At 39.8% G+C, this 21,656-nt stretch overlaps 1 protein-coding gene across 1 annotated transcript in view; it reads left to right on the top strand.

The window, feature by feature from the left end:
- MAP3K15 (mitogen-activated protein kinase kinase kinase 15) overlaps positions 1 to 21,656 on the top strand; it is a 145,615-nt gene that overhangs the window by 11,749 nt on the left and 112,210 nt on the right. The window contains exons 2-3 of the mRNA XM_070783981.1: positions 18,272 to 18,411; positions 20,822 to 20,845. Coding sequence (XP_070640082.1) covers positions 18,272 to 18,411; positions 20,822 to 20,845 — 164 coding nt within the window. The remainder of the gene's footprint in view (positions 1 to 18,271; positions 18,412 to 20,821; positions 20,846 to 21,656) is intronic.

Consider the following 21,656-nt stretch of genomic DNA (forward strand, 5'->3'; position numbering starts at 1 on the left):
TACTTTCTGTCTCTGAATTTGATACTCTCGATGTCTTATGTGAGTGGAATTGTACAGGGTTTTGTGTGTGGGAGCTGGCTTTTTTCATTTAACATAGTGTCCTCAAGGTTCATCCATGTTATAGCATATATCAGAATTTCCTTCATTTTTAAGGCTTAGTAATATTCTTCTGTATGGATAAACCAGATTTTGTTTTTCTATCCATCCATTGATGGGCACTTGGATTGCATCCATTAACCTTTTGAGGAACGCCTTTCCAAAAATCTTTTCCAAAGCAGTTACACCATTTTACATTCCCATCAGCAATGTATGAGCATTCCAGTTTCACTACATCCTTACTTGTTACTTTCTGTCTCTTTTTAAAATTACAGTCATCCTAGTAGGTTGAAGTGTTATATCATTTTGATTTCGCTTTCCATTTCTCTGATGACTAAGGATGTCAAATGTCTTTTTATGTGTTTATTGGCCATTTGTGTAGCTTCTTTGGGCTTCCCTGGTGGCTCAGTGGTAAAGAACCTGCCTGCCAATGCAGGAGACATGGGTTCGATCCCTGGGTCAGGAAGATTTCCTGGAGAAAGAAATGGCAGCACACTCCAGTTTTCTTGCCTGAAAGTGTTAGTCACTCAGTTGTATCCGACTCTATGCAATCACATGGACTGTAGTCCACCAGACTTTTCTGTCCATGGAATTCTCCAGGCAAGAATACTGGAATGGGTTGCCATTTCCTTCTCCAGGGGATCTTCCCTACCCAGGGATTGAATCTAGGTCTCCCTCATTGTAGGCAGATTCTTTACTGTCTGAGCCACCAGGGAAGAAAGATTCTTGCCTGGGAAATTCCTCGTACTGAGGAGGCTGGAGGGCTACAGTCCATGGGGTCGCAAAGAGTTGGCCACGACCTGGCAACTCAACAACAATATCTTTGTGGAAATGTCTGTTCAGGTCCTTTGTCCTTTTCTTCACTTGAGTTATCTGTCATCTTGCTATTGAGCTGTAAAAATCCTTTATTTAATCTGGAGACAAATCCCTTGTCAGATATGATTTGCAGATATTTTCTCCCATTCTGCGGTTTATCTTTGAACTTTCCTGATGCTCTTCTTTAACACCATGAGTTTTTAATTTTGGAGTCCAACTTATGTATCTTTATCCCATCTATGCTGTTTCCTCTAAGTTTTTTTAGTTTCTTATTTATCCTTGAAGTTTCTTTATGTTAGCTGTCAGCAAGTTGCAACCTGCAAGCAAGCTGCCTTTATTTTGTAAGTACAGTTTTATTGGAACACATCCATCCATCTGTGGCCACTTTGGGGCTGCAATGGTGGAGACTGTGTGGTCCACAAAGTCAAAAATATTTATTATCTGACCCTTTACAGAAGTTTGAGCACTTCTGCTGTGTCAACATAAGCACATATGACTATGCATTCTTATTCTCCCTTTCTTACTCAAAAGGTACCAGACCAAACACACTGGTCTACACCTTGCTTTTTTAAATTAACAACTTAGCCTGGATACCTTTCCAAATCAGAATGTGGTAATTTTCCTTATTCTTTTTTATTCATTGGGTAGATGTATTATTTATCAGTACCTTTTTTAAGGGACACTTGAATGTAGAGTTTTTTGCTACTAAGCTGCAATGAATAACTTCACACATGGGCCATTTAATACATGTATGGGCATATTTGTGATTGGGTAGCTAAAAGGTATTTGTGAATTAAAGAATAAATGCACCTATAATTTTGGTAAATAGTGTCAGATTCCCATCTGTGGGTTCTGCCATTATCTTTCTTTATAGCCTCACTAACAAAACAGGTTGCCAATGTTTTAGACTCCTCTAAGCCTGATGGTTAAGAGATAAATCAATTAGTTTTTTGTTTTTTGATTTATTTTTAATTGGCGGACAATTGCTACAATATTGTGTTGGTCTCTGCCGTACATCAACATGAATCAGCCATAGGTGTACATATGTCCCCTCCCTCATGGACCTGCCTCCCACTTCCCACCCCTCTAGGTAGTCACAGAGCACCGGGTGTGAGCTCCCTGTGTTACACAGCAAATTCCCAACCATGGGGGGCAGCCTCCACGATTAAGAGGAATTACAACCTGCAGGCCTGCAGAAAGGAGACCCCAAACACAGTAAATTAAACAAAATGAAAAGACAGAGAAACATGCAGCATGACCAAACAAGTGAAGAGGAAATAAGCTGCTACTTTCGCTTCCTTGGGTCAATTAGTTTTAGTCTGTATTTCTCTTATTCTGAGCGAAGTTGAGCATATTTCCTTCTTTTCCTGAGAGCTGCATCTTCATAACTCTCCCCACTTTTTCCTTTTGGTTTATGGGCCTTTGGGAGAGGGTCTTAATTTCTAGGAGGTCTTTATTCAGGCCTCAACCCTTTGTCTTTTGTCTCTTGTTTAGATTGTGTCATTTCTGTTGATCCATCTCTTAAGTTCACTGAACCTCTGTCACCTCCATTGTTCTTGTGAGCCAATCTAGTGAGTTTTTTCTTTTGCTTATTAAAATTTTCATTCCTAAAATTTCCATTCAGTTCTTTAGTTGCTGAGACTTTCTATTTTTTTCCATTCTTTTCAGGAGTGTTTGCCCTCACTTCTTGGAGAATTTCTATAATAACTTCTTTAAAGTCATTGTGAAATCATTCTGCTGTCTGGTGAAACCATCTTGTCACTGGAGTCTGTTGATGGTCTTTTCCCGTGTGAGTCGAAACTTTCCTGCATCTTTGAATGCCGAGCAACAGGTTTCTCTCTGGAGCATTTTGAATATTGTGTTAGGAGATTCTGGCCCTTGTTTATATCCTATGGAGTCTGTAGATATTTTTGCTTTAGCAGACAGTTGGCCTAGCTGGTTTAAGCTGCCAAGTTCCGTTTCAGTTGTGGTGTCAGATAGGATTTCCAGGCCTTGTTAGTCCTGTTCAGCATTGCACTCTCTGGTTTACTGAGGCTCCCCTTTTCAGTCCTGTGGCCAGTTACTCCACTCAGCCTCGCACTTCCTACACCTGGGCCCATGTCTGGGGCCAGGAGTTCAGGAGGAGAAAAAACCAATGAAGAGTCACAACTACCACTTCCCTTGGGACCACAGCTCCTTCAGTTAGAGCACGTTATTGCCCTCTCTCAGTTCCCGACACCAGAAGGCCCCCTTTGCCACTGACTGTCTCTGCTATCACCACTGCAGGATTGCAGGGGGCCTGGGGCTACAGGGGGACAAAGGAAACAGTAGAGAATTTCCCTCACTCTGAGCATTAGGAGCCTCCTTTCCTGCCTTTTTTTTTTTTTTTTTTAAGATGGTTTCTCCTGGTGCTATTTGTGTCTGCATTTAGCACCCAGTTCTGGATTCATGCTGCCTTTAGGCCAGGCTGGGGGAAACCAGGGGAACTTGCTGTTGACTTGGTGGCACTCAGAAACCTGGTCGTCATCTCCAGTCTGCCTGCTCCACTTACTCGTCACACTCCTGAAATAGCTATTCCATCCACTCTGTCTAGTTTTTGTAGCTGCATTCGTGGAGAGACAGAGTGGAATATATTTATTCCATCTTACTTGGAGCCACAACTCAGACTTGTACCATTAAATTTTGAGATGATTTTTTTCATGCAGCAGTAGTAACCAGAATATGATAAAACATGTCTGCATCCCAGCAAGCTTTACCAATAAGTAAAATAGCCTCAGTGCCAATTGCATTTTATCAGACCAGTTCTGTCCATACCTGATACTCTGTGTGACTAAAGGTTGCTGTATGGGGGGTGCCAGAGAAGTAGAATAAATGAAACAAAATGAAATGGTTTACATGATAAAGGTGCTTGATTGGCCTTCAGTGTATCCCTCCAAATACATTAGTTGTGAGCTGGAAGAAAAGTCCATCTGGATGTTTAGAATGACTGTTGGATTGTCATTTGGATCTCACAAGGCCAAAGTTTCAAGACTTATTGGATAGGTTCATTAAAAAAAATGTGTTCTCTGTCCTGAGAATAAAAATCTCGCTTCCAAAATACTTGTCCTTGCTAAGTAATTTTTGTAAAGCTTCTGGCTAGTAAGGCATGCTTGATGAGAATCATAAGCTCTGCGTATTTCTTTTCAGAGAACCACCTAAGAAAAAGGAAATTGGTACATGGAAAAAAGGAAATTAGAAGGGATTAAAAGAAAGAAAATGGCCCCATATCTAGCAGTAAGTCACCATCACCACCATGAAATGAACTCAGTTGCCCTCCACAGACTGTGGTGGTGGACCACCACTTGGGAAGCTTAGAACACAGAATGGGGGGACAAATCAGCAAAAGTCCTGGCACCTAGCGATGACCTTGAAGGAGCAGTTGATTTTGTTAAAAATAAAGAGGGTATTATGGTTGAAGTTGATGTAGAAGTCAAGGGTCCTCTTGTGTTGACTGGTGGTCATTTTAAGGAGGTGATTAGAGAACAAATTAAGGAAATTCCTGCAATTTTGCCACTCTTAACAGAAAAGCTCAGCAGTACCCTCTTGGCAGTTTCCAGGGTGCGGTAGCAGCTCATCTCTAAAACTGCCCACATCTTGAAGATAATGTGTGACACAGACCTTTTAGACGATGAGGCCACTAGCTGCTGGTCAGAAAAGGTTTTAAGAAATAGGTTGCCAAAAAATCTGCCAAAGAAAGTCATGTCAAAGTAGATTCCCTTATAAAAGAGTTGAAGGAAGCTGCTAAAAATGAGAGTATGAGGTAGTGTTTTCAAGGGGAACCCAAAGTCAAAACTGTGAAGTGTGAGATCATAGGATATTGTTACCATCTGAAGTGATGAATGCACCCTAGCTTACAGTATAAAGCTGCACATTTTTTTTTTGCCTTGTTAGTTGGAAGAGCAACATATGCGTTGCTTAATTCATGCTGCTGCTGCTGCTAAGTCGCTTCAGTCGTGTCTGACTCTGTGCAACCCCATAGACGGCAGCCCATCAGGCTCCCCCGTCTCTGGGATTCTCCAGGCAAGAACACTGGAGTGGGTTGCCATTTCCTTCTCCAATGCATGAAAGTGAAAAGCGAAAGTGAAGTCGCTCAGTCATGTCCAACTTTTCTCGACCCCATGGACTGCAGCCTACCAGGCTCCTCCGTCCATCGGATTTTCCAGGCAAGAGTACTGGAGTGGGGTACCATTGCCTTCTCCGTAATTCATGCTACACTTGATATTATAAATATTTCACTGCAAGTGGTCTGAACTTCAGCCCAATGACTCCATTCACCTCTGTGAGTAAGCATAGTTTGCTTATATATGGCATCTTTCTTTGGAAAAAACTGGTAAATGGACATATCTCAATCATACCTATAAAATATAAAAATGACTTATTTTTTTTGGTCATTCTTACCAAAAAAGATACTAGAAGGCAAAATACAGGGGACCAGATATAGGTTATGGACGTCCCCCCTCTTTCCCACCCCACACTCCCAGTTGAAACTTAATACTCCATCCCACGTGGCACTTGGTTAGGATTTGTTGACTTCCTGACCCTGAACTGGTAGGCTGTCTCCTCCTTAAGAGATGGGAAAATTGGATTTTAATGACACTTCACAACATTCTTTCCATTGACCTGCCCTCAGATATGTTGGTATTGAGCAGCAGTGGATAGAATTAGGTCTAAATTCCGGTTGGGATTAGTGGAGGTGCCTCCTGTCCAGTGAATATGGGCTCTGTTGTTTCTTAGGTAGTTTTTAGATGACCAGTGTTGCCATACATCCGATCAGATTTTTTTTAATGTCTTTGGCAGAAATATTATTCTGAAATCTCGTTGTTTTCATTTTGGCACAGCCAACCTTAACTTGAATATTCATCATATCCTATTTTCTGCTGGGAGACAAGCTTATAGATTACCTAGAATGTATTTAAAGCCTGGCATGAGCCAGTACAATCTTACTATATGGTAAATCATTTGCCATCTTATCATTGTAATGACTAATACTTTGCTTTGAAAATCAGATACTTTTAAACCACAGTAGAAAATTTATAGTTTTACTTATTCCTTTTAAGGCATTTCACTGAAATAATATTCAAAAGTTTTTAGCAAACTAAAATCCTCTACATCATTCATTTTCTTATTTCATGTAAACATGTAATGAGATCATTAAAGTTGATTCTTAAATTGTTGCAAGGGCACTTTGCTTTTAAATTCAGACACTTTCCTGCTAAGAGTAGGTTTTAATGGGAGCCTTGGCTGTTTGAAGTCCCTGATGGGGTATCACTTCTTAAAGTTTATTAAGCCAAGATGTATAGAGGTTGTGTGTGTGTGTGTGTGTTCCATGATCAAAGAGGAAGATTTATTCTGTCTAGGCTTTTCCTCTGAGATTGGTCTGCATCAGGGGAACTAAAGGTAATTGGAGCATAGGGTGCATTTGTCAATGAAAATCTGAATTTGACCTTTTTCTGTGATCTGTTTGCTTTTTGTTGTTATTCAGTTACTAAGTCATGTCTGATGCTTTGCAACCCCATGGACTGTGGTACATTAGGCTTCCCTGTCCTTCACTATCTCCTGGAGTTTGCTCAGATTCATGTCCGTTGAGTCGGTGCTGCTATCTAAACTGTTTGCCTAAGATTGATAAGCTGTTTTGCCCCTCCTCCCCAGTGACTCAGTTTCAGAAAGTGAGTCTAGGAAGTTGAAAGCCTCATCTGGGCCCTGGAGAGCACAAGATTTGGCTTGTTTCGAGCCCCGAGTGCTGTGCCCTTGCTGTGTGACCTTGGGTGATTCTGTTACTCTCTCTGCCTCATTTTCCCACCTACAAAGTAGAGTCAGTTACCAAGCCTGCCTCATGGGCTAGTTCTGAAATTCAACACAGATGTCTGTGACAGTGTTTTGTAAATAGCAAAGCAAGTGACCACTGTGATGATTAAAGCTTTTAGGTAATTTATAGTCTCTTGGAAATGGCAACCCACTCCAGTATTCTTGCCTGGAAAATCCCATGGATGGAAGAGCCTGGCAGGCTGCACAGCCCATGGGATTGCAAAGAGTTGGACATGACTGAGCGACTAACATATTTTAGGGGAAAAAACTCAATTCTGCATACATAATAAAGAATTCCAATCTGATGTTTTATCCTATTTGTCATTTATAAATCTGCTAACTTAGTGTCTTAAAAGTTCTAAAAATAAACTGGTCAAATATTGTGGTAGAACTTTTCCAAGTAAACTAACTCAATTGGGCCAACTGAAAAATGTCAGGCAAATGTCACCTTTGGGTTTGAGGTGTTTTTCCAATTGAACATGAGTTACTTGGAATTTTTTTGTCAGTGGCAGTATCAATCTGTCCTTTTTTTAAAAAAAATTTTTTATTCAAGTATAGTTGATGTACAATGTTGTGTTAGGTTCAGTTGTACAGCAAAGTGATTCAATTATCCATTCTTTTTCTGATTCTTTTCTCATATGTCCTCAGAGAATATTGAGTAGAGTTCCCTGTGCTGTACAGTCGTCTTTGCTGGATATCTGTCATATATAGTGGTGTGTGTATGTTAATCCCAAGCTTCTGATTTATCTCATCTCTCTCACCAGAGTTTCCCCTTTGGTAACTATGATTATTTTCAATATCTGTAAGTCTCTCTCTGTTTTGTAAATAAATTCACTTGTATCATTTTTTTAAAATTAGATTCCACAAGTGAGTAATAACATATGATATTTGTCTTTGTCTGACTTAGTTCACTTAGTATGATCATCTCTAGATCCATCCATGTTGCTTCAAATGACATTACTTTGTTCTTTTTTATGGCCAGGTAATATTCTGTTATACATATGTACCGCATCGTCTTTATCCATTAGTCTGTCAATGGACATTTAGATTGCTTTCATGGCTTTACTATTGTAAATAATGCTGCAGTAAACATTGGTGTGCATGTATCTTTTTGAATTATGGTTTTCTCTGGATATATGCCCAGGAGTGGGATTGCTGGGTCATATATAGTAGTTCTATTTTTAGTATTTTAAGAAACTTCCATACTGTTCTCCATAGTAGCTGTACCAGTTTACATCCCCACCAACAGTGGGGGTGTAAGAGGGTTCCCTTTTCTCTACACACTCTCCAGCATTTAGTGTTTGTAGATTTTTTTTCGATGATGGCCTTTCTGACCAGTGAGAAATATCTCATTGTAGTTTCGATTTGCATTTCTCTGATTAGTTATGTTGAGCATCTTTTCATGTGCTTTTTGGCCATCTGTATGTCTTCTTTGGAGAAATGTCTATTTAGATCTTCTGTCCATTTTTTTTGGGGGGGGGTTTATGTTTTTGACATAGAACTACACGAGCTAGTCACTTTGTTTGCAAATATTTTCTCTCATTCTGTGGGTTGTCTTTTTGTTGTGTTTATTATTTCCTTTGACTTCCCTGGTGGCTCAGATGGTAAAGCGTCAGCCTACAATGTGGGAGATCCGGGTTCAATCCCTGGGTTGGGAAGGTCTCCTGGAGAAGGAAATGGCAACCCACTCCAGTATTCTTGCCTGGAAAATCCCATGGACAGAGGAGCCTGGTGGTCCAAGGGGTCACAAAGAATCGGACATGACTGAGCAGCTTCACTTTCACTTTCACTTTTGCTGTGCAGGAGCTTTAAAGTTTGATTAAGCCCCATTTGTTTATTTTTGTTTTTATTTTCATTATTCTGGGAGGTGGATCAAAAAAAAATTGCTGCAATTTATGTCAAAGTGTGTTCTGCCTGTGTTTTTCTCTAAGAGTTTTATAATATCTGGCCTTACATTTAGGTCTTTGATCCATTTTTAGTTTATTTTTGTGTATGGTGTTAGAGAATGTTCTAATTTCATTCTTTCACATGTAGCTGTCCAATTTCCCCAGCACCATTTATTGAAGAGCCTGTCTTTTCTGCATTGTATTTCTTGCCTCTTTTGTCATAGGTTAATTGACCATAGGTGCTTGGGTTTATTTCTGGGTTTTCTATCCTATTCCATTGATCTATATTTCTGTTTTTGTGCCAGTACCATACTGTTTTGATGATTGTAGCTTTGTAGTATAGTCTGAAGTCAGGGAGTCTGATTCCTCCACTCTGTTTTTGTTTCTGAGGATTGCTTTGGCTATTTGGGGTCTTTAGTGTTTCCATACAAATTAGAAAACTTTTTGGTTCTAGCTTTGTGAAAAATGCCATTGGTAATTTGAGAGGGATTGCACTGAATCTGTACATTGCCTCAGACAGTATAGTTATTTTGACGATATTGATTCTTCCAATCAACATAATATATCTTTACATCTGTTTGTGTCATCTTTGGTTTCTTTCATCAGCATCTTTAGAGTTTTTAGAGTACAGGTCTTTTGTCTCCTTTGGTAGGTTTATTCCTAGATATTTTACTCTTTTTGATGTGATGGTAAGTGGGATTGTTGTCTTAATTTCTCTTTCTGATCTTTTGTGGTTAGTGTCTGGAAATACAAGAGATTTCTGTGTATTGATTTTGTATCCTGCAAACTTATTGAATTCATTGATGAGCTCTAGTTGTTTTCTGGTACCATCTTGAGGATTTTCTGTGTGTAGTATCATGGCATCTGCAAACAGTGACAGTTTTGCTTCCCCCAACCAATTTGGATTCCTTTTATTTCTTCTCTGATTTCCGTGACTAGGACTTCCAAAACTGTGTTGAAGAAAAGTGGCAACAGTGAACATCTTTGTCTTGTTCCTGATCTTAGAGGGAATGTTTTCAGTTTTTCACTATTGAGAATGATGTTAGCAGTGGGTTTGTCATATGTGACCTTTATTATGTTGAGGTAAGTTCCTTCTATGCCCACTTTCTGGAGAGTTTTTGTCATAAATGGGTAATAAATTTTGTCAGAATCTTTTTATGTATCTAAAGAGATCATATGGTTTTTATTCTTCAGTTTGTTAATATGTGGTGTATCACACTGATTGATTTATGTGTATTGAAGAATCTTTGCAGATAAATCCTTTATCTCAGATAATCCCCTGAGATAAAGCCCCCTTGGTCACATTGTATGATCCTTTCAATGTATTTTTGGATTTGATTTGCTAGTATTTTGTTGAGGATTTTTGTGTCTGTGTTTGTCAGTGATATAGGCCTGTAATTTTCTTTTCTTGTGTTATCTTTGTCTGGATTTTGGTATCAGGGTGATGGTGGCCTCGTAGAATAAGTTTGGGAGTTTTCCCATCTGCAATTTTTTGGAAGAGTTTGAGAAGGATAGTGTTAACTTTTCTCTAAATGTTTGATAGAATTTGCGTGTGAAGCCATGTGATCCTGGACTTTTGTTTGTTGGCAAGTTTTTTCATCACTATTTCAATTTCAGTGCTTGTGATTGGTCTGTTAATATTTTCCATTTCTTTCTTGTTCAGTCTTAGAATATTGTATCTTTCTAAGAATCTGTGCATTTCTTCTAGATTTGTCATTTTGTTGACATGTAATTGTTTGTAGTAGTCTCTTATGATCCTTTGTATTTCTGTGGTGTCACTTGTAACTTCTCCTTTTTCATTTCTTTTTTAATTAATTAATTTTATTTTTAATATTTATTTATTTGGCTGCATCAAGTCTTAGTTGCAGTGCATGGGCTCTCTAGTTGTGGTATACAGGCTCCAGAGCATGTGGGCTCAGTCATTCTGGTGTGTGGGCTTAGTCACTCTGCAGCCTGTGAGATCTTAGTTCCCTGACCAAGGATTGACCCTGCGTCCCCTGCATTGCAAGGTGGATTCTTAATCGCTGGAACACCAAGGAAGTCCCTTCATTTCTAATTTTACTGATTTGAGCCCTCCCCCTTTTTTTCTTGATGAGTCTGGCTAAAGTTTTATCAATTTCATCTTCTCAAAGAGCCGGCTCTTGATGTCATTCATCTTTTCTATTGTTTTCTGTATCTGTTTTTCATTTATCTCTGTTCTGATCTTTATTATTTCTGTCCTTCTACTTTATTGGGGTTTGTTTGTTCTTTAGGTGCTTTAGGTGTTGCTTTAGGTGTAAGGTTAGGTTGTTTATTTGAGATTTTTCTGGTTTCCTAATATAAGATGATATTGCTATAAAAGAGACACAGATGTTAAGAACAGACTTTTGGACTCTGTGGGAGAAGGCCAGGGTGGGATGATTTGAGAGAATAGCTTTGAAACATGTATATTACCATATGTAAAGTAGGTGACCAGTGCGAGTTTGATGCATGAAGCAGGGCACTCAAAGCTGGTGCGCTGAACCCAGAGGGATGGGGTTGGGAGGGACGTGGGAGGGGGGTTCAGGATGGGGGGACACATGTGCACCCATGGCTGATTCATGTTGATGTATGGCAAAAACCACCACAATGTGTAAAGTAATTATCCTGCAATTAAAATAATTTTTTTAAAAAACTTCCTTCTTAGATCTGCTTTTGTTGCATTCCAAAGGCTTTGGACCATCGTGTTTTTGTTGTCATTTGTCTCTATCTACTTTTTGAATTCCTCTTTGATTTCTTCAGTGATCCATTGGTTGTTTAGTAGCATATTGTTTAGCCTCCACGTGTTGTGGTTTATTTTTTTATTTTTATTTTTTTTTACAGTTTTTTTCCTGTAATTGATTTCTAATTTCACAGCATTGTGGTCAGAAAAGATGCTTGATATGATTTCAGTTTTCTTAAATTCATGGAAGCTTGATTTGTGGCCCAATATGTGATCTATCCTGCAAAATGTTCTGTGTGCACTTGAGAAGAAAGTGTATTCTGTTGCTTTCAGATGAAATGCTGTGCAAATATCAAGTCCATTTAGCCTAATGTGTCACCTAAGGCCCGTGTTTCCTTATTGATATTCCGTCTGGATGATCTCTCCATTGATGAAAGTGGGGTGTTAAAGTCCACCACTGTTATTTTGTTACTGTTGATTTCTCCTTTTATGGCTGTTAGCATTTGTCTTATTTATTGAAGTGTTCGTATATCGGGTGCATATATATTTACAATTGTTATATCTTCTTTTTTTGATTGATCCCTTGATCATTATGCAGTGTTTTTGTCTCTTATAACATTCTTAATTTTTTTAAATTTTAACTTGATCCATTCTAATAGGCTTATTGCCTCTTTTTAAAATTTTTTATTTATTTTATTTTTGGCAGCACTGGGTCCTCATTGCAGTGCGCCTGGCTCTTTTTTGCTGTGTGTGGGCTTTCTCCAGTTGCAGCGAGGGGCAGCTACTCTCAGTTGTGGCACATGGGCTGAGTTGCCCCATGACATATGGAATCTTAGTTCTCAGACCAGGAATCAAACCCAAGTCCCCTGCGTTGGCAGGAGGATGCTTAGCCAGTGGACCACCAGGCAAGTCCAGCATTCCTTATTTTAAAGTCTATTTTGTCTGATATGAGTATTGCTACTTGAGCTTTCTTTTGATTTCAATTTGCATGGAATACCTTTTTTGAACCCCTCATTTTCAGTCTGTGTATGTCCCTAGATCTGAAGTGGGTCTCTTATAGACAGCATATATACAGGTCTTATTTGGTTTTTTTCTTTTTATCCATTTAGCCAGTCTTTGACTTTTGGTTGGAGCATTTAGTCCATTTACATTTAAGGTAATTATCACTATGAATGTTCTTATTGCCATTTTGTTAATTGTTTTGGATTTGTTTTTGAAGGTCTTTTTTTCTTCCTTCCCTCTTCTACTCTCTTGTGATGTGGTATCTGTCTTGAATGTTGTTTGGGTTGCTTTACCTTCTGTGTGTATCTATTGTAGATTTTTGGTTTGTGCTTCCCATGAGGTTTTGATAGACCAGTCTATATATATACAAGATTGTTTTAAGTTGCTGGTCTTTTAATTTCCAGTGCATTCCGAGATCCTGCATTTGTACTCTGTCTTCTCATGGTTGCTGGTTTTGATGTCATATTAGTGTGTGAATGATTTTCTACCTTTACTTTATGTTTGCATTTACTGGTGAGCTTTCCCGTTCATAATTTTCTTGATTCTCACCATGGCCTTTTCCTTTCCACCTAGAGAAGTTCTTTTAGGTTTTATTGTAAAGCTAGTTTGGTGGTGCTGAATTCTCTTAGCTTTTGCTTGTCTGTAAAATTTTTGGTATCTCCATTGAATCTGAATGAGAGCCTTGCTGGGTATTCTTGGTTATAGATTTTTCCCTTTCATTACTTTAAATAGATCTTGTCGCTCCCTTCTGGCCTACAGATTTTCTGCTGAAAAATCAGCTGATAACCTCTTGGGAATTCCCTTGCATGTTATTTGTTGCTTTTAATATTTTTTCTTTGTCTTTAATTTTTGTCAGTTCGACTACTATGTGTCTTGCTGAGTTCCTCCTTGGGTTTGTCTTGTATGGGACTCCCAACACTTGTTGGACTTGAGTGTTTCCTTTTTCATGTTCCTTTTCATTTTTGGCTATAATCTCCTTAAATATTTTCTCAGGCCCTTTCTCTATCTTTTCCCTTTCTGGGATTCCTATGATGTAAATGGTAGTGCAGTTAATATTGTCCCAAAGGTCTCTGAGACTGTCCTCATTTTTTCCCATTATTTTTTCTTTGTTCTGTTCTGTGGCAGTGATTTCTACCATTCTGTCTTTTAGCTCACTTATTCATTCTTCTGCCTCAGTTATTTTGCTGTTGATTCCTTCTAGTGTGTTTTTCATTCCAGTTATTGCATTGTTCATCTCTGTTCTTGAAATCTTCTAGCTCTTTATTAAACATCTCTTGTTAACTTCTCAGTCTGTGCCTCCATTCTTTTCTGAGATCTTGGATCATCTTTAGTATCATTAATCTAAATTCTTTTTCGGATAGGTTGCCTATCTCCACTTTATTTAGTTGTTCTTGTGGGTTTTTATCTTGTTCTTTCACCTGGAACACATTTCTCTGCCACCACGTTTTGTCTGACTTTCTGGGGTCTCCTTTCTGCAGGCTGGAGGATTGTAGCTCCTCTTGCTTCTGGTGTCTGCCCTCTGGTGGGTGAGGTGGATCCTGAGACTTGTGCATCCTTCCTGGTAGGAGGGCCTGGTGCCTTCCCACTGGTGGGCGGAGCTGGGTCTTGTTCCTCTGGTGGGCAGGGCCATGTCAAGTTGTGTGTTTAGGGGTGGCTCTGAGCTCAGAATGGCTTTAGGCTCCCTGTCTGCTACTGGGGGGAGAGGAGTAGGAGGGCTGTGTTCCTATCCTGCTGGTTGGATACCTGCAGGCATTCCTGAGGCATTCCAGCACTGGGGCTTGTAGGCTATTGGGTAGGCCAGGTCTTGTTGCCAAAATGCTGACCTCCAGGAGAGCTCACACTGGTCAGTGTTCTCTGGGGCCTCTGCCATCAGTGTCCTTGCCCCTGCCCTCACCCCCCACCAGTCTCCTCAGAAGACCCTCCAAGGCTTTGCCCTGGGTCCCAATATGTAGGAAACCTTGTGTGTCCTCCAAAAGTGGAGTCTGTTTCCCCCGTCCTGTGGAGTGCCTGCACTCAAACCCTGCTGGCCTTCAGAGTCATATGCTCTGGGGGTTCCTCCTTCCAGTGCCAGAACCTCAGGTTAGGGAGCTGATGTGGGACTTGGGACTCTCAAACGAACAGGAGAAATTCTGCAATATGATTTCTTTCAAGTTTGTGGGTCGCTCATCTGGTGGGAATGGGATTTGATTGTAGTGAAAGTAGCCTTCCTACCATCTCATTGTAGCTGCTTCTTTGTCTTTGAATTTAAAAAAAAAATGTTTTTTGGTAGGCTCCAGTCTTTTTCACTGATGCTTGTTCAGCAATTAGTTGTGATTTTGGTATTTTCATGAGAGGAGGTGAGCTCAACTGCTGCTACTCCACCTTCTTCTCCAGAGTCGAGGGGCTGCATTTAGTTTGGGTGCTTGCTGCCTATTACCCCAATGTTTGCTGGTCATAATCCCCTTTATACAGGGTGCACAGGTATGGCAGCCCTTGCTTACTTCTGGGATCGGGAAATGCTTAGAGTGTCATTGCAAAGGATGACACGAAACTGTCTTGTTCATTTTCCATCAAGCATGTCTTTGTTTCTACCCTTTTTTCCTTAGTAGTTCACTATGTAAAAGCTTTGCTGAACCATGCCTCTTGAAAAGGATTTCCTTTCTGCAGTAGCATGACAGAGTCTCATGCTGTCCTGCCGTCCTGGAGTGTGTCCCGTGTCCTGTGTTCCCCTCCTGAGTCATGCAGTAGCCATTGTGCTTCATTCTGCCCTGTTTTAACGAGGCACTGAGAAAAGACTCCATTTCAACCCTTGGTGGAGCCCCAGACAAGCTCCTTAGTGGAGATGGTGAGGCCAGTGTGCAGGTCTCAGCACAGAACATTGACAGGGCCTGTTCCTCTCAAAGAAGAGAGAGGAACTCATGTCACCAGATTCAAGTTTAATCTGCTTAGCAACAAGCTGCTGTACCAAGTTGCAGGATTCCTATGAAAATGGCCTGCACTATTTGGAGCTGATGTCCTTCATTCAGCTCTGCTCTGCCCCTTCCCACTCCCATTTGCTTCCTTTCCTTTAATTGCAGAACTTCCCATGGTCTTAGAATTAGCATCTGTGTTGTCACTTCTTAATAACATCACTGGGAAACACATTCTTTTTTGTTTGAATAGGTAATAGAGTCCAGGGAAAAATCATATAGGCAAAATGCCTAGTTAATTCCACTGCAGTGTGGTTTTTGACTCTGAGCAGATGTCTGTTGGGAGCAGACATCCATTTGAGATAAATTAACCAGGCTGGGTTGTAAAAGTGTTTCCTTAGCATATGCATTTGTCCTTTCTTGAGCAGGAACCTCTAAAGGGTGAATTTAGATATGATAGTCCTGTGTTTAAGCCCTTCATGATATTTTTAAAAAATAACGAGACTTTGAAGTGTTTGGGGATGAAATTATATGCTATGAGGGATTTGCTTCAAAATAATCTGAAAGGGGTGGTGTGGATGGCTGCCGCTGCTGCTGCTAAGTCGCTTCAGTCGTGTCCGACTCTGTGCAACCCCAGAGACGGCAGTCCACCAGGCTCCCCCGTCCCTGGGATTCTCCAGGCAAGAACACTGGAGTGGGTTGCCATTTCCTTCTCCAATGCATGAAAGTGAAAAGTGAAAGTGAAGTCGCTCAGTCGTGTCCGACTCTTAGCGACCTCATGGACTGCAGCCTACCAGGCTCCTCCGTCCATGGGATTTTCCAGGCAAGAGTACTGGATGTTGCCATTGCCTTCTCCAGTGTGGATGGCAGTTGAGATGAAATAAGGGTGGCTGTGTTGATAATTGTTAAGGGTGGTGAGGGGTACAGGGGTTTCATTACGCTATTCTGAACTTTTACACACACACACATATTTGTAATTTTCCATAATAAACAAAAACACCCTACTGTAGGCTTCCCATTGTCTCAAGCTAGTGTCCAGCCCTCTTTAACATGCCCTTCAGACCCTGCCTGACACCTACTAACCTTTCCAAGTTCCTCTTCTCAAGGTGTTCTGGGCCCATGAAATGATTTGTAGTGGCCCCAACATCTGTATCCCACCTGACCTCTGACCTTTGCACTTGCTAGCTTCTCTTCCTATGACACTTTTTCCTTCCCTTTCCATCCCCACATCCTCATCCCAATTTGCCTGCCTCTTCTGTACCTTCAGGTCCCAGACAGCATGCATCCTTTCAGCCTTCCCTGACCACCCTCCACCTGAGTGTGGGTTCAGTCCCCCAGGGGTGTCACTGTTCCCCTCACTTTAGCCTTCCTTGTCCTTGCCCTTGCCAAGTCACTTCAGTCGTGTCCAACTCTGTGTGACCCCCATAGACAGCAGCCCACCAGGCTCCGCCATCCCTGGGATTCTCCAGGCAAGAACACTGGAGTGGGTTGCCATTTCCTTCTCCAATGCATGAAAGTGAAAAGTGAAAGTGAAGTCACTCAGTTGTGTCCGACCCTCAGCGACTCCATGGACTGCAGCCTTCCAGGCTTCTCCGTCCATAGGATTTTCCAGGCAAGAGTACTGGAGTGGGCTGCCATAGCCTTCCTTACCCTGATTCTAATCACTGCTTCCTTCCTGTCACCCCTGTTGTATTAAACATGGTTTTGAGGAGAGGAATTATGCCTTGTTCACACTTCTGTCCCTAGCACCAAACACAATGCCTGGCATTTATATAGCAGGCAACCCATAATTTAGAGAATAAAAGGCCCACCCGAGGCTTACCGATGCTCGATCTCAGATCTCCCAAAGCCAGGGGTACCTGGCGCTGAGGCGGCTTCTCTCTGCCTTTTCTTTTCTTCATGCCCCTGCTCACCTCACCTCTGTTCTGTTTCATTGGGATTTGCATTGACTTCCTGTGAGTCACAGCAGCACAAGCCTAAGTTTGGACATTATTTCTCCAGGTTTCTGCTGCACAGAGTGGGGAAGTCGAGTCGAACTTGGAGCTCTTGATACTGTCTAGAAAATGAATAGGTTTGAAATGGTGACCAATGCTGCTAGGCAAATTTTACTCTTTTTAAAAAATTTTTAAATTTGTTTTTTAATTGAAGGATAATTGCTTTACAAAATTGTGTTGATTTCTGCCAAGAGTTTACTCTTTACTGATGTGCCGTGTTGCTCCTCTGTTTTGATTGAAGTCTTTCTAGTTCACAACTCGAGGGGCATGTGATCTGTGTCATCTAGTTGATAGTAACATGGGAACTAGAAGCATGGTGCAGGAATGGTCATTACAACAGTTGGAAATAGGAAAAGAATCATTGAATAAAATGTCTGTAGACAGGGTGGATAGTGAGATTGCCATCTAGTTATCATAGATGCTAAAGTGAAAATGTGTAAACTTAGAGCTAGACATATAGCTTGGTTGTTTTACACCAAAATCCAGCAAGTCAAAGAATACATATGGTGTAATAATACTATATAAAGTTCAAAAACATGCAAAAATTAAGCAATATACTGTTTAGGAATTCATAACTATAATTATATATAATATGCATATACAGGTATATGCAGAGAACTGAAAAGTACAGCAGTCAGGATAGAGACATTCTCCAGGCAGGAGGGAGAGATGTGATTAGGGGAGGCACATGGAGCTCTGACAGTACAGATAACGCTTTGTGTCTTGGGCTGCATACCAGTTGCGTGGTTTTTCATTTCATTACACTTAATACTTTGTATATAAGCTAAATATATTCTTTGAATGTGATACATTTCCTAATAGAAATAACATTTAAAATAAATTCACCAGCAGTTTTTAAGTGATACTATATTTTCAGCACTTTGAATAAGGAAGAGAGTTTCAGTTTTGGGTGTTTATTCCTGTTGCTTTTCCTCCACAGTTCATGGTGATAATTTTAATCAAATCATTCCTTATTTTGGACTAATGGTAGAATACAGATTGCAACAGCTCACCATTGGTGATCATCAGGAAATAGAAAATAGATCACCTCTCTCTCTGCCGACCTTGTCTCCTTGTTCATTGCAGATGTTGCTGTGGTGGACATGAGCGATGTCTCCAGACAGCCTTCACTCTTCTACCATCTTGGAGTCCGTGAAAGCTTCGACATGGCCAATAACGTGATCCTGTACCATGACACCGATGCTGACACTGCTCTTTCTTTGAAGGTAAAGAGTATTGTTCACCTGATTATAAATACTTCATTTGGGAAAGCAGTACTGTGAATACTGTGTGCTCAGTTGAAATGAACATGTAGCAGATGAGGTTGGAGAAAAACAATAAAGATTTGCTTGTGCAATTCCTTCCTCCCCACCCCAAATTCTAGCTCATGCAGATAACTTCCTGGCTACTGTGTGAGCATATGTGCTATTGATGTGTGTTTGCAGGCAATTTGAGTGTGTCTAAGCTCATTAGGAAAGTGAAGGCAAAAACTCCTGATGGTTTCCATTGAAGCAAACACAGCCTTTGGAATCCTATATTGGGCAATTTGATCCAAACCTATACATTTTTAAAAATTTCAACTTGGACGGCAATAGGAAAATGTTTAACATTTACCAAAATGGGTAGGAACTTTTAGGATCACAGATGTAATCAATGTAAAATCTGTTATTTTCTCCCCAGTTTAAAGCCAAGCAAAACTGAAAACTTGTGTGTTCATGGGTAACTCAGTAATTATTGAGAGGTTTTTTAATGTATTTTTGCAAATTTGATACAAACTTTTTAGAATAGTGGTACTTTTTTTCTTAAAAAAAAAAAAGTTCCTGTTTGTAAAATCTGAAGGTTGAATGTGAGTTATTACAAAATTTAGCTAATACTAATATTGTTTAGGTGGTTAAATAGCATTACCAACTCAATGGGCATGAATTTGAGCAAACTTCAGGAGATAGTGGAGGACAAAGGAGCCTGGTGGGCAACAGTCCATGGGATCACGAAAAGTCGGCCACGACTTAGCAACTGAACAATAATATTATTTAACATCTTAACATCAGTCAGGAAATCCTGGTCTATGTTAAGTCATTTCAGGAATAAAAGATTAGTTTGTTTACAGCAGTGTTACTCAACCTTGACTGCACTTCAGAATCATTTGGGGAGTTTATAAATGTCCCAGTACCTAGGCCACACCAAGACCAATTATGTCAGTCTCTAGGGGATATTTTTTAACCCCCAAAATGTGCAGCCAGGAGTGAGAACCAGTGGTTCAGCCTTAACCTTCACAGACCTAAATGTCCAGCTCCCATAGCATTAAAAATCACTAGTATATAAATGACACAGTTTTGTGATGGCAAATTGGACATTTTTGTTTGTGTTTCTTAAGGTCAAATATTAACCAGATGTGTGTGGGTTCTGTAATAATTTGGAATTATTCCTAGTAGAAATATTACCTGTCTCAGATGTGTGACCTGTATGTGTTATATAACACATACGCCTGACACAGGATGTCCTCTGGCATCCTAGTACAGTACTGTATTTTAAGAGTCATTCGTGTGACAGTCGAAGAGGAAACTTCTGTTGTTATACTTTACATTGTAAAATAATTTCCAAAAAGGCTATAAACCAATCTAAATTACTTTAGGTATTTAGATTTCTTTTCTTTACTGATTTTAACTAAAGTAGTTACGCTTAGCCATATTTAGAATTAGAAAATGTGAAAGGGTGGCTAATATGAAGCTGTATTTTGATGAAAAACATGACATGAAATCTGAGTGTATCATATTTTCCCCAATTCAATCCTTTTTTTCCTCTTTTGTGCCTTAGTGAACTCCTCTGGAAAGTCCCATGACCTAGATAAGTTTTAATTTTTAATGATACAGAAAAATACTTCCTAAAATGGAAATGAGTACTCATTGTATCTGACGGCAGAAGAAGTGATCTGCACTTGTTAGAAAATAGAAATCTCAGAACACATAAAACACATTTTACAGGACAGCTATTTAATTATGTTTTCTTTTGTCAGCAAATGGCTTGCAGCATATAAATGATACACAGTTGAGGGCTGCATAACCGTTATGCTAAGTTAACTGACTGAAACGATTGTCATTGAATTTGAGTGTGAAAATTCCTATAGTGAAAATATGTAAATAAAATACCTATAGCGCGGTGTCAGGAATCTATCAGCAACACCTCTTCTGTCGGAAGGCTGGCTGGGGGCGGGAGGGTGACCTGTGGCCTTCACATTAATGGCACGAATGGTTCCAGACCCGAGGACACAGTGGGCCACCCGTGCACTTTGTTGCTGTCCCCGAGAAAGCAAGGTGCAGGGCATTCAGAGCCCTGAACTTGAATCTCAAAATAGCTGGACAGAAGTATGGCCACTGCTACTGGAAATTCCTTATAACCATATATGTCCCCAGGAGTTTCAAAGCTAACAAATCATGGTAAGTTTTCCTTAGAACGTGAATTTTATATTTCTTGGAGCTCCATTCTATTTGAAGCTTTTTACAGTGGGTAGAGGGGGGAGGTCTGAAATGAATAACTCTTGCTCTAAAGTGGGTTTCATATGATGGCATGGGGACAAAGTGCTTATGGAAATTAACTGTTCTGGAAAAAAGCTACATTGATCCTATCTTTTCTTTACAGGATATGGTAACTCAAAAAAACACAGTAAGTATTGTATCTTCAGATTTTTAACTTTGTGAATGTGAACATGTAAAATACTTGCCTGGGTTTATCTCTGGGCTTTCTACCCTGTTTCATTGATCTACAGTTCTTTTTGTGTGTGTGCCTGTGTCATACTGTCTTGATGACTGTAGCTTTGTATTATATAATCTGAGGTCAGGGAGCCTGATTCCTTCAGCTAGATTTTTCTTTCTCAAGATTGTTTTGGCTACTTGGGGTCTTTTTTGCTTCCATACAAACTGTAAAATTTATTGTTCTAGTTCTGTGAAAAAATACCATTTGTATTTATTTATTTTTTTACTATTTTTTTTTTTACTTTACAATATTGTATTGGTTTTGCCATACATCAACATGAATTAAAAAAATACCATGTGTAGTTTAATAGGGATTGCATTGAATCTGTAGATTGCTTTGGATAGTATAGTCATTTTCACAATATTGGTTCTTCCAATTCAAAAACATGGTGTCTTTCGCCATCTGTTTGTGTCATCTTTGATTTCTTTCATCAGTGTCTTATAGTTTTCAGAGTACAGATCTTTTCCCTTCTTAGGTAGATTTTTTTCCTAGGTATTTTCTTCTTTATATTGTGATACTAAGTGGGATAGTTTCCTTAATCTGTCTTTCTGATTTTTTGTTGTTTGTGTATAGGAATGCAAGAGATTCCTGTATATTAATTTTGTATTCTGCAACAATACCAGATTCATTGTTGAGCTCTAGTAGTTTTCTGGTAGCATCTTTAGGGTTTTCTATATATAGTATTATGTCATCTGCAAACAGTAACAGTTTTACTTCTTTT

Source organism: Bos indicus, chromosome X (genome assembly GCF_029378745.1).
Source record: "Bos indicus isolate NIAB-ARS_2022 breed Sahiwal x Tharparkar chromosome X, NIAB-ARS_B.indTharparkar_mat_pri_1.0, whole genome shotgun sequence".
NCBI classification, from domain to species: domain Eukaryota; kingdom Metazoa; phylum Chordata; class Mammalia; order Artiodactyla; family Bovidae; genus Bos; species Bos indicus.